We start from the raw sequence: 13,165 nt of genomic DNA on the forward strand, positions 1-13,165 counted from the left end.
GAGAATTCCAGAAAAACATCTATTTCTGCTTTATTGACTATGCCAAAGCCTTTGACTATGTGGATCACAATAAACTGTGGAAAATTCTGAAAGAGATGAGAATACCAGACCACCTGACCTGCTTCTTGAGAAATCTGTATGCAGGTCAGGAAGCAACAGTTAGAACTGGACATGGAACAACAGACTGGTTCCAAATAGGAAAAGGAGTACGTCAAGGCTGTATATTGTCACCCTGTTTATTTAACTTATATGCAGAGTACATCATGAGAAACCCTGGACTGGAAGAAACACAAGCCAGAATCAAGATTGCTGGGAGAAATATCAATAACCTCAGATATGCAGATGACACCACCCTTATGGCAGAAAGTGAAGAGGAACTAAAAAGCCTCTTGATGAAAGTGAAGGTGGAGAGTGAAAAAGTGGGCTTAAAGCTCAACATTCAGAAAACGAAGATCATGGCATCCGGTCCCACCACTTCATGGGAAATAGATGGGGAAACAGTGGAAACAGTGTCAGACTTTATTTTGGGGGGCTCCAAAATTACTGCAGATGGTGGCTGCAGCCATGAAATTAAAAGACACTTACTCCTTGGAAGGAAAGTTATGACCAACCTGGATAGCATATTCAAAAGCAGAGATATACTTTGCCAACAAAGGTTTGTCTAGTCAAGTCTGTGGTTTTTCCTGTGGTCATGTACGGATGTGAGAGTTGGACTGTGAAGAAGGCTAAGCACCTAAGAATTGATTCTTTTGAACTGTGGTGTTGGAGAAGACTCTTGAGAGTCCCTTGGACTGCAAGGAGATCCAAGCAGTCCATTCTGAAGGAGATCAGCCCTGGGATTTCTTTGGAAGAAATGATGCTAAAGCTGAAACTCCAGTACTTTGGCCACCTCATGCGAAGAGTTGACTCATTGGAAAAGACTCTGATGCTGGGAGGGATTGGGGGCAGGAGGAGAAGGGGACGACAAAGAATGAGATGGCTGGATGGCATCACTGACTTGATGGACGTGAGTCTGAGTGAACTCCAGGAGTTGGTGATGGACAGGGAGGCCTGACGTGCTGTGATTCATGGGGTTGCAAAGAGTCAGACATGACTGAGTGGCTGATCTGATCTGATCTGATACTCTATTGCATTTGAGAGGCAACAGGACTTAGAGCTTTAAAGCATAAACATTGGAGTGAGACTGCTGGGTTTGAATTCTTCCTCTGTTGTTTGTACCCATTTAATCTCAGGCAATTATTTAACCTCTAGAAACTAGTTCCTTCCTAAACAAAATGGACCCAATTCTAGTGTCTACCTCCTAGAGATGTTGTAAAAATTAAATGAAATAATTTCTGTGTATCCAAACTGAAAATGTTTGCTATTAATACTCAGTAAGCACTTAATAAATGTTAGCTATTATTACCATATGTCAGGTGCACTGTCCTAGTTTCCAGACATACAACGTTGAAGCAGACTTGCACCGTTCACTCAAAAACTTAAGACTGGATGTTATTTGTCAAGTCTAGCATTCATCTTCTGTCTCAGTAGGACTGGTGGTACATATTAAATAACCATAGTGTTCAAAATTGTGGTACATTCTCAGTGGTTTTATTAGCTGATTGAGCATTAAAATATAACCTGAGGCTGAAACAACAAGAGTCTCACTGCTTATTTTGTACTTAGCAGTGTACTTGGAGGGCTTCCTAGGTGGTGCTAGTGGTAAAGAACCTGTGTGCCAATGCAGGAGACGCAGGAGACCCAGGTTCAATTCCTGGGTTGGGAAGATCCCCTGGAGGAGGGCATGGCAACCCACTTGAGTATTCTTGCCTGGAGAACCCCAGGGACAGCCTGGTGGGCTACAGTCCATAGGGTCCAAAGAGTCAGACACAACTGAAGCAACTTAGCATGCAAGCACATGCTGTACCTGGAAAGGGTGGACGAGCCGGAGGGCATTCATGTGGGGGTGCCAAAGGGGAGGAGTGTAAATGGTGAGGCAAGGCATGGGTGGCATGCTAGAGGTATTAGATGTGATAGGAGTAGTTATAATGTGGAATCGTTTGTTGTTGTTCAGTTGTTAAGACATGTCCAACTCATTATTACCCTATGGACTCCTCTGCTCTCCACAATCTCCCAGAGTTTGCTCAAATTCATGTCTGTTGAGTTGGTGATGTGGAATAGAAGATGACCAAAAAAAAGCAGACTGACTAGAGCTGTGGCTTATAACTGGAGGGCCATATGGTCGGTTAACTGTGGAGATTGGTCCACACCACAGAGGTCTTACAAGGTTAGCAGAAGACTTTGCTCATTATCCTGTATTGGTCAGAACATAGCTGACATTTTTGAGCAAGAGAGTAATATGATATACAGAGGTATTTTTGGCTTTGGTAGTTTTAATTTTTGTCTCTGTGTAGAAGATACAAATGTTCTCAGTGTTTTGGACAACTCAAAAAAAATTTTTTTTCTGAGCTATGTCTAATCCAAACTCAAAAAAAGCTTTGTAAGACATCATGCCTTTTGGCCTTATTTTTTTCTTTTAATGTTTACATATATCATTTTTGAGAGATTCCAAAGTTTTATGAAAACAGGAATGCTGGTTATAACAGTTCCAAAGGTATGCAAATCCAAATATGAAATAATTTAGGGTAATGAGAAATTAAGATTGCAAGGTTCACTCTTCAATTGTAGGAGGAAAATTAAAGGTAAACCACGTAGCAAAGTTCAAAATAAAACATGTATAGGTATTCAAGTCCTTGGAGGCTTATAAATTGCCTGGTATGCCTATAACTACTTTGCTATTATGTGGCCAAAACACAGGGGACTTCAGGATGTGTATTTACGAACTGATTCCCCAACAGATAACTGCACTATGCCGAAATGCTATTGCTATGTCAGTGATTGTACTTCTTGTTTCAGAATTTTTCCATTTTTCAATCTAATTAACTTAGAATGTCTCTAACGTGATTTACAAAGAATTTTATATTTATATTTTGCAATCAGCATTTGACTGGCGCTCAGGTTTGAGACATGCACTACAATGTGTAAACATTTTGTAAGATAATAAATAGCTTCTAAATGTTTTATGATTGCCTGTTCCCTGCTAATTGGTCATGGATTGAAATTCCCCATTGTTTAATTTTTTTTAATATGTGGGAAATTTGTATAAATGAGTGTGTGGGACTTCATATCACAGCTGTTGTCATTTAAAGTTTGGACAGCATCATTACAAATGAAGCCCTGCTGTGAAATCAAAGTCAAAAGGCATCTTGGCATCCCAATCATTTCCTTAGGAGAAGATTACAGCTCAAGTCTGTTGAACTTTATTGCCTTGGGCCTCATGACAGTCTTCAGAAACATGCAAGGCATTTCTGTTAAAGAAACTCAGATGTGCTAGGACACAGGGGATGACATTCTTGCACATAACAGTGTCCTAAGCAAGAGAATGAGGAATAAGTTAGGAAGAAAAAAGATGATTCACACTTTTTGCCATATTCTGGGATTATAAAATCCATGGAGATGACAGAACAGGAACAGGATGTGGTGTTTTCCTACATGGCCTCTGTATTTTTTCCAGTTTTACTGAAGTATAATCAGCAAATAAATTTGTAATGTATTTAAAGTGTACACCATGAAGATTTTTTTTTTAATTTTATTTTTAAACTTTACAATATTGTATTAGTTTTGCCAAATATCGAAATGAATCCGCCACAGGTATACCTGTGTTCCCCATCCTGAACCCTCCTCCCTCCTCCCTCCTCCCTCCCCATACCCTCCCTCTGGGTCCTCCCAGTGCACCAGCCCCAAGCATCCACTATTGTGCATCGAACCTGGACTGGCGACTCGTTTCATACATGATATTATACATGTTTCAATGCCATTCTCCCAAATCATCCCACCCTCTTCCTCTCCCACAGAGTCCATAAGACTGATCTATACATCAGTGTCTCTTTTGCTGTCTCGTACACAGGGTTATTGTTACCATCTTTCTAAATTCCATATATATGCGTTAAAATACCATACATTGTGAAAGGATTCCCACAATCGAATTAATTAACACATCCATCACCTTGCAGATTTACCTTTCTGGGGAGGGTGAGAATACTTAAATTCTACTTTCTTAGCAGATTTTCATTATATAATAACAGTATTATCAACTGTAGTCACTATGTTATACATTAGATTCTCAAACCTTGTTCATCTTATATGTACTCTTTTACCAGCATCTTCCCATTTCTCCCATACCCCAGCCCCTGGCAACCACCATTCTACTCTTTCTTAGTTCAACTTTTTTTTTAAGACTATACCTATAAGTGATACCATGCAGTATTTGTCTTTCTTTGCCTGGTTTATTTCACTTAACCATAATACCCTCTACATTCATCCATGTTGTTCCAAGTGGCAGGACTTTTTTCCTTTATAAGGCTGAATAATATTGCATATATAAACTACATTTTCTTTATCCATTCATTCTTTGATGGATACTTAGGTTGCTTCCACACCTTGGGTGTTCTGAATAATTCTGCAATGAACATGGGAGTACAGATTTCTCTGTAAGATAATGATTTTCTTTGCATTGTATATATACCCAGAAGTGGGATTCTTGGATCATATGATAGTTCTATTTTTAGTTACTTAAGGAACCTCCAGTTGTTTTCCATAGTGACTGTACTAGTTTACTTTCCTTCCAACAGTGTGCAAGGATTCCCTTTTCTCTGCATCCTCCTGAGCAATTTTTTCTTGTCTTTTTGGTAATTCAGTTCAGTCGTTCAGTGGTGTCTGACTCTTTGTGACCCCATGAACCACAGCACGTCAGGCCTTCCTGTCCGTCATCAACTCCCAAAGTCCACACAAACCCATGTCCATTGAGTCAGTGATGCCATCCAACCATCTCATCCTCTGTCATCTGCTTCTCCTCCTGCCCTCAATCTTTCCCAGCATCAGGGTCTTTTCAGATGAGTCAGCTCTTCGCATCAGGTGGCCAAAGTATTGGAGTTTCAGCTTCAAAATCAGTCCTACCAAAGAACACCAGGACTGATCTCCTTTAGGATGGACTGGTTGGATCTCCTTGCAGTCCAAGGGACTCTCAAGAGTCTTCTCCAGCACCACATTTCAAAAACATCAATTATTTGGCACTCAGCTTTCTTTATAGTCCAACTCTCACATCCATACATGACCACTGGAAAAACCATAGGCTTGACTAGCAGACCTTTGTTGACAAAGTAATGTCTCTGCTTTTGAATATGCTGTCCAGGTTGGTCGTAATTTTCCTTCCAAGGAGTAAGCATCTTTTAACTTCATGGCTGCAGTCACCATCTGCAGTGATTTTAGAGCCCAGAAAAATAAAGTCAGGCGCTGTTTCCACTGTTTCCCCATCTATTTGCCAGGAAGTGATGGGACCAGATGCCATGATCTTCGTTTTCTGAATGTTGAGCTTCAAGCCAACTTTTTCACTCTCCACTTTCACTTTCATCAAGAGGCTTTTTAGTTCCTCTTCACTTTCTGCCATAAGGCTTGTGTCATCTGCATATCTGAGGTTATTGATATTTCTCCTGGCAGTCTTGATTCCAGCTTGTGCTTCCTCCAGCCCAGCATTTCTCATGATGTACTCTGCATAATAGCCATTCTAATAATGAAGTTACAGCTCACTGTGGTTTTGATTTGCATTTCTCTGATTATTAACAATGTGGAGTACCTTTTAATGTACCTGTTGGCCATATGTATGTCTTTGAAAAAAATGTTCAGTTACTTTGCCCGTTTTTTAATTGAGTTATTTGGTCTTTTTTGCTCTTGAGTTGTATGAGGTCCCTGAATATTTTGGCTAGGAACCCTTTATTGGATTTATGATTTGCAAATATTTTCTCCTGTTGCATAGGTTGCCTTTTCATTTTGTTGATGGTTTTCTGTGATGTGCAGAAACTTTTTAGTTTGATGTAGTCCCATTTGTTTATATTTGCTTTTGTTGCCTTTGTACTTTTAAGTGTCACATCTAAAACATGATTGCCAAGAATAATGTCCAGGAACTTACCACCTGTGTTTTCTCCTAGGGGTTTTATTGCTTCAGATCTTATATTCATGTCTTTAATCCAGTTTGAGTTGATTTTTGTGTATGATATAAGATAGAAGTCTAGTTTCATTTTTCATTTGGATATCCAGTTTTCCCAGCCTGCCTTTATTTTAAAATAAAAACATAAATGTGGTTCCAAAGTAATGACTGCCTTCTTATTTGCAGGGCAGCAAAGGAGACACAGAAATAAAGAATAGACTTTCATTCACTGTAGGTGAGGGAGATAGTGGGATGACCTGAGAGAGTAGTATTGAAACATACACATTACCACATGTAAAATGGAGAGCCAGTGGGAATCTACTGTATGATGCCTGAAACCCAAAGCTGTGACAACCTAGAGGGGTGGGATTGGGAGGGAGGTTTAAGAGGAAGGGAACAAGTTCTTGCCTGTGGCTCATGTTGATGCATGACAGAAACCTCACCATATAGTAAAGTAATTATCTTCCAATTAAAAAAAAAAAACAACTAGTGTTTGCACAACAGTAAGGACACTGCCCACTGCCCTCATAGAAACTTCTTAGATAAGCCTGAGTCTTCCTTGTAAAACCAAGCTTCTCTCTCCTAATATGTTATCTTTGCTGATGTATTCATGGATCCTGATGGTTAATATAAATTCTGTTTGTTTGCTTTTTATGTAAATGAGATGTTTCCCCCTTAGAAATGGGAGCCACGTTGCGTAGCAGCCATATCTCAGAGACCTTGTTCTACCAGTGACCTTTCTTTTTCAACTCTCTCTCCCTTGGATTTTCCTCCTTGGTGTGCACGGGTCCCTTCTAATTCTTACAGAATCAAAGGATTACATAGAATGTTGGTATTCATCTGGCTCAGTACTACCAAGATTCATTCAGCCACCCATTTGGATGTCATAACTCTTCCACAGCTTCCTCCCCTTTACAGCTATGAGCATTTACACTGGGGGCCTTTGTTTTACTCTACTCACTTACACCCTCATCATGTCACCAGTAACCTCTTTGATTCACAAGTTTCTTGGCTTTTTCTCAATCTTCATTTTACTGAATTTCATGAAGCTTTCAACACCATCGGTCATTTCTTCTCCTGACATCTATAGTATTGTGCTCAGTCGCATCTGACCCTTTGTGGCCCCATCACTCTAGCCCGCCTGACTCCTATGCCTATGGAGTTTTCCAGGCAAGAATACTGGAGTGGGGTGCCATTTCCTACTCCAGGGGATCTTCCTGACCCAGGGATCGAACCTGTGTCTCTTGCGTCTCCTGCATTAGCAGGTAGATTCTTTACCACTAGTACCACCTGGGAATCCTGACATCTATAGTATTGCTTTCTTCTAATTTCTTTCCCATCTTGATTTTCCTTTATTCCTTCTATATAAGCATCTATCTTCCCCAGGTTTCTGTCTTTAGCGGCTTCTCTTCATTCCTCTCTCTCCATTTTCCTAGCAGCTGCACCATTTTACATTCCCACTGAGATTTCCTGACTTTCCTAGTCCCCAACATTTCACCCAAAGGGTTTTGGCATCACTGATATTTCTTGCCTGATCCATAACAAAATTTTACATGCAAACTCTTCATAGGTAACACTGAGAAAAAATACACAATTTCAATTATAACATACATCCCAGTCTTAGAGAAGTTAAAATGTGGAGGGAAAAGGTGTATCTTTGGTTCAGTGAAATGCAGTAATTAAATATATTTAAACCCCCTCCAAAATTTTTTGGACAAATTGCACAGCTATGAACATAAACGGGAAAGTAAAAGTAGCTACTCACCAATAGTGTATGAAAATATCTTTCTCAAATGTATTTTTACAACAAAAGACTGTGCTTCAGGACAGTATTTTTTTCCAGCTCTTTTTTCACAATTATCTAGGTAAGTCTTAATGAGAATTTAGAATAAAAGTAAAAACCCCTTAGAACAGTAAATAATGTATCATAGATTTTTGTTTCCATATATTTGTGATTTCTGATAAATGTCCTAATAATGCTCATTTCTCTTTGTTTTCTTTAAGGATTGTTCCAGTTTAGAAGAATATAACATTGCTGCAGCATTACTCCCTCTGACTAGTGCTTTCTATAGGGTAAGTTTTAGTGGTCTATATGTAAGTCATTTTGATTTATATAAATGTATTCAGCTTGATTTATCATGGAACTACATCAGTCCCATCTCCTGACAATATCTAAGACACATCTGTGGCTATATCTGTTATAACATTTGTTGCATACTATGTGCAAAAAATGAAATACATGTTAAATTATCTCCTAAGATATAACCCCACCACTCCATCCCCATTTCATTGTTCTTTAGAGCAACTTAATAACCTGAAATTATGTATTGTTTAGTTTATATTTGACTGCTCTCTGCCACCAAAGAAAACAAATTTGGTGGGATATTATTATATATATTATAATTATACTTATATATTATATTATATATTATTAATATTAATCATTAATTATAATAAATTATTTATTATATTTAATAAATTTAATATTAATTAATATTATATATTATCTGTCTTATTCATTGCTATATCCCAGTGTTAATAAGTTTCTGCTGAATGACTGAATGAATGAATGAACACACTAGATGAATAAATGTAAGGCAGAAATTAGAGATTAACGTCACTGGCAACTTCTGTGAACCTTCTTAAAATTTTCTGGAGTGCTCAGTGCTTTTCTTAATTCTATCACATATTGTAGTTCTCCTGTCCATGCCTTTCAAAGAGATTGATTCTTATGGCAAACAATCCAGCAAATTCTTATTCTCTCTTTTCCTGTAAAGACTTGTAGGGAGTTACGGAGCCACGCTCTGAAGAGCACGTTGATTACGTCTGTCTGAAATACACAGTAGGAAACAAGAAACCTGTGGCAGCCAGGCTGCCTCAGGCCCAGCTATGTGCAGTTAGCCTCAGGAAGCTCAGGACTTCAGACAGGTGTTATGGAAGGACTTCTAGTTTAGCTACTCCCTGTTTCATGGACTCTAAGTCAAGAGAGATTATCAGATATTCCCAGATCTAATTTAGTGGAGAACTAACTAGGCATCAGATATATCTAAGTGCTTTAGCTGATTCATAAAAATGATCCATGCCCTTAGATGCTTTTTGTTCTGCCTATCCTTTTTGTTTCATCCACCATTTCTGACTGATGAGGTCTAGTCCTCTTCCTGCACTTAGCATGTGTTCAATAAATATTTCTTGATAAGACCAATTTTTAAAAAACTTTACTTCAAACAGTTTGTCCACAGTCTCTGAGTTAAAAGTCTTAACCCAAACATTCTCCATAATCAGGAGCCCTTTCTCTGCTGCTAAGTCACTGCGTATTCCTTTTTCTTCCTCCTTACCTTCCCATCCTCTTCAAAAACAGAAAATGAAATTTATGAGACTCACATTTCTGAGATCTGGCAGGTCATACTGAGCATCCTCAGGAAATAAGGATAAATCTCAAAAATTTTAATCAAATGAATTTGGCTTTAGAAACTAAAGACAACCAGCTGGAGCTTGGGCATTATCTTTGGGTTTTCCCTTAACCAGTCTCCAGGCCCACTCCAGTTTTTCTTAATTGCTTAGTGGTTCTTCGTCTTATTCCTCTCTTAACATGAAGAACAATGTTACAAAAATAGGTCAGGCCCTCCTGTGTCTTAAACCATCAAGGAAATTTGTCTCCATATCCCAGAGTAACCAGAAAACTTTCTTCTAACTAGCCTTCATATGGGCCCTCACATGGGCATTTGTTAAAGAAAATAGCATTTTAAAATTTTCCTACTTTAACATCTAAGATATTTATTTCTATATAATATATCTACATTTAAAAAACAAGAAGAAATGTAGGGAAAATAAGAACCGACAGTAGAAACTCAATTGCTCAAGAAATCCAAACTACTGAAGACTTTGTTTAAGCTGGATTATTAACCTGTTTTACAGTGTATTAGTGAGGGTTTGGTCATCATGAGTGATAGGAAGTAAGGACCCTATTGTAGGGACCAGCTTTTATATTGTTATAGAAGCTGGAGAAGAAGTTTATGGAAAGCTTCAAATTAGGGTCTACCTGTTGGCCTGATGTCACTGTAGGTCATCAGGGCAGCAATCAGGAAGAAAAGCTGGGCATGACAGAGGGAAGAACAAGGGCAAAGTAGAATCTGTGTATGTCTCTCATGTCCTCCAACTTCAGGGAAGGAGGTGACCTGAAAAAGAAGCCATGTTGTTGGCCATTGAGCTACACATGTGCCTAGCTCTGAGTAGGAGTAGCTAATGGAAGAGATCCAATAGGAACTGGAAGAAATGTGAGCCTGGTTCTTCCCACACATTAAGATGATCCAGCAGATTAGTTATAAAAGTGTATGAAATACAGCAGCACGTGGCTGTACTGACCTTCAGAGTGTAGCGGCCACTGCTTCATTTTTGCCTTCCAAATCTTAGACACATTTCTCTGTCATTAACCTTAACCTGGACTCATGCGGCAAAGAGAGTTCTGGGAAATATAGTTCCAGCTTAGCTTAGTTTACACAGTGCAAAAGCATTACACTGTGTTTTTTGTTTGTTCCATGCATGTGTTTAATGCATGCAGTTAGTTAATAAGCAGGGATGCGTGCCATGCTTTTCTCTGTGTTATCAAACTTAATAATACAGACTTACATTTTATGATGAGTTTATAGATTTAATTCTTTACTGTTGGCTTGGCTTGATTTTACTTGGTTTGTTTTGGTTTAATTTGGGCATGAATTACTCAAGGTCCAGTCAGGAGCCAGAAACCATAACAGTAATATGAGCAGGAAAAATTTAATGTAAGGAATTGTTAAGTTAATAGGGGATTAACTACTAAGAAGTACAGAAGATTTTAAAGAATACAGAAATAGCAGATAAAGGGAGCAGCTTGTCGAAGGTTCAGGCAGAATACCCACAAAAGGAGCAAATTTGGAGAGGGCCACTCTCCAGCAAGACTGAGATTCAGACCTTGTTGGAGAGGCATTGCTATGACCGGCACTGAAGTGAAGTTCACTGAGGGGCTGCAGACTTGGACTGGCAAGCAGGAAATGCCCGCTGGAGTTCTCACAAGGCTTGCTAGGAAGCCGCCGTCTCTGGGGCACCACTGAAACTTGCGAAGTGGGGAGCACGTCTGGGTGTCCCACACACAACTAGCAGGAACGAGAAGGAAGAGCACACCAGAACCAGGAAAAGAGACCAGTTCATACTGTAGTGTCCCAGCTGGCAAAGAAAAACTGTGACAGGTCCAGCTGCATTACCAAAAAGCGAGGAAAGGCAGGTGGATCCGGAGGAGAGAGGCTCTGCACTGATACCCAGCAGACAGGGTTAAGAGTAGATCATATTGATTCTTAGATACTTTCTGAGTTTCTGTCTTACAGGAAATTATTGCTGATGCATAGTGGATTTGTTAATTCAGGAAAATTCTGTAGATGTCAATTGCATTATCCTGGCCTCTGATTGCACATGAGCCATCCTCATACTGTTCAAAGGGTGTAAATTCCTGAGTCTTGCTCAGCATTGCTTCAGAAAATGGACTCAGCTACTTGTCTTGCTTAAACTTGCTTTGAAAATATTTTTTAATAACATTTATTAGTCTTTTTTTTTTCAATGCACCAGGAGTTTATTGAGCATCTCAACAAAAAAGGTTACTATACCAGACAATATGTTGGGTAACAAGATGAACAAAATATTGATGGGGCCACTAGGAACTTACATTAGTCTTTATAATGTAATAAATAATAAACAAGCTGGTCCACAGTTTTCATCAATCAGGTAGACATTTTCTTAAAGTAGTATATATGCATGGTTAGAAAATTCAGATGGCACAGAGAGATAGAAAATGCAAAATAAACGCTCACTTTCCCACCTCTACTCCATTTCTTCTGACAATTGGTTTCCTCCTAGGGGAAAAAAAAAAGTTGTGTATTTTTGCTAGAATATACAGATAAAATTATTTTTTAACTAAAGTGATCACCTTGCTTTTTTCACTTAGTAGTATATCTTGGAGATCCTTCTGTATACCTAATTAATTTATAGCATATATACCTAATTATTTTTAATGACTGCATATATGTATCCATATATATGTCTTTTTAATAGTGGAACTCAAAGCCTGCTCTGAGTAAGGTGGTGGGAGAGATGATGGATCAGGTGCCTATGTTGTTGGTTTTTTTTTTTTTAATATATCGGCTATTTTTTAAAAATTGAAGTATAGTTGATTCACAATATTAGTGAATTACTGTTAGTTTCAGATGTATAGCAGAGTGATTTTTTTTTCAGGTTATACCCATTGAGTTATTGTTGTTTCTGTTTAGTCACTAAGTTGTATCCAGCTCTTTTGCAACCCCAGGGACTATAGCCCACCAAGCTCTTCTGTCCATGGGATTACAAGATATTTAATATAATCCCCTGTGCTATACTGTAAATGCTTGTTGCTTACCTACTTTATGTATAGTAATTTGTATCCTTCCTTCCTCCCCTTTGGTAACCATTAGTTTGTTTTCTATATCTGTGGTTCTGTTTCTGTTTTATATATAGATTCATTTGTATTATTATTAGATTCCACATATATGTGATACCATATAGTATTTGTCTTTCTCCATCTGACTTATTTCATGAAGTATAATATTCACTACATCCATCTGTTTTACTACAGATGGTAGTATTTCTTTCTTTTATGGCTGCATACTATTCCACTGGGTGTATATATACACACCATTTCTTCTTAAGCCAATTGTATGTTGATGGGCATAGGAGTTGTTCCCATGTCTTGGCTTTTGTAAATAGTACTGCTGTGAACATTGGGGTGCATTCATCCTTTGAATTACAGTTTTCATTTTCTTCAGGTATATACCCAGGAGTGGGATTACAGGATCATATGGTAGCTCTAATTTTAGTTTTTTAAGAAACTTCCTTACTGTCTTCCATAGTGGCTGCACAAATTTACATTCCCACCAATAGAGTACAAGGATTTCTTCCCTTTTCTCCACACCCTCTCCAGCATTTATTATTCATAGACTTCGATGATAGTTATTCTACCCAATATGAGATGGTACTTCACTGTGGCTTTGATTTCCATTTCTCTAGTAATTAGCAGTGTCAAACATCTTTTCGAGTGTCTCTTCACCGTCTTATGTCTTCTTTGGAAAAATGTCTATGTAGGGCTTC

General features: G+C 38.5%; 1 protein-coding gene across 7 annotated transcripts in view; it reads left to right on the forward strand.

The window, feature by feature from the left end:
• Positions 1-13,165, forward strand: part of SBF2 (SET binding factor 2) — a 499,142-nt gene that overhangs the window by 357,312 nt on the left and 128,665 nt on the right. For all 7 annotated transcript variants that reach the window (XM_086340089.1, XM_086340087.1, XM_086340088.1 and 4 more), the window contains exon 17: positions 8,027-8,095. In XM_086340089.1, coding sequence (XP_086196215.1) covers positions 8,027-8,095 — 69 coding nt within the window. The remainder of the gene's footprint in view (positions 1-8,026; positions 8,096-13,165) is intronic.

Source organism: Bos grunniens, chromosome 15 (assembly GCF_055505025.1).
Source record: "Bos grunniens cultivar Pamir isolate PY7600 chromosome 15, Bosgru_T2T1.0, whole genome shotgun sequence".
In the NCBI taxonomy this organism is placed as follows: domain Eukaryota; kingdom Metazoa; phylum Chordata; class Mammalia; order Artiodactyla; family Bovidae; genus Bos; species Bos grunniens.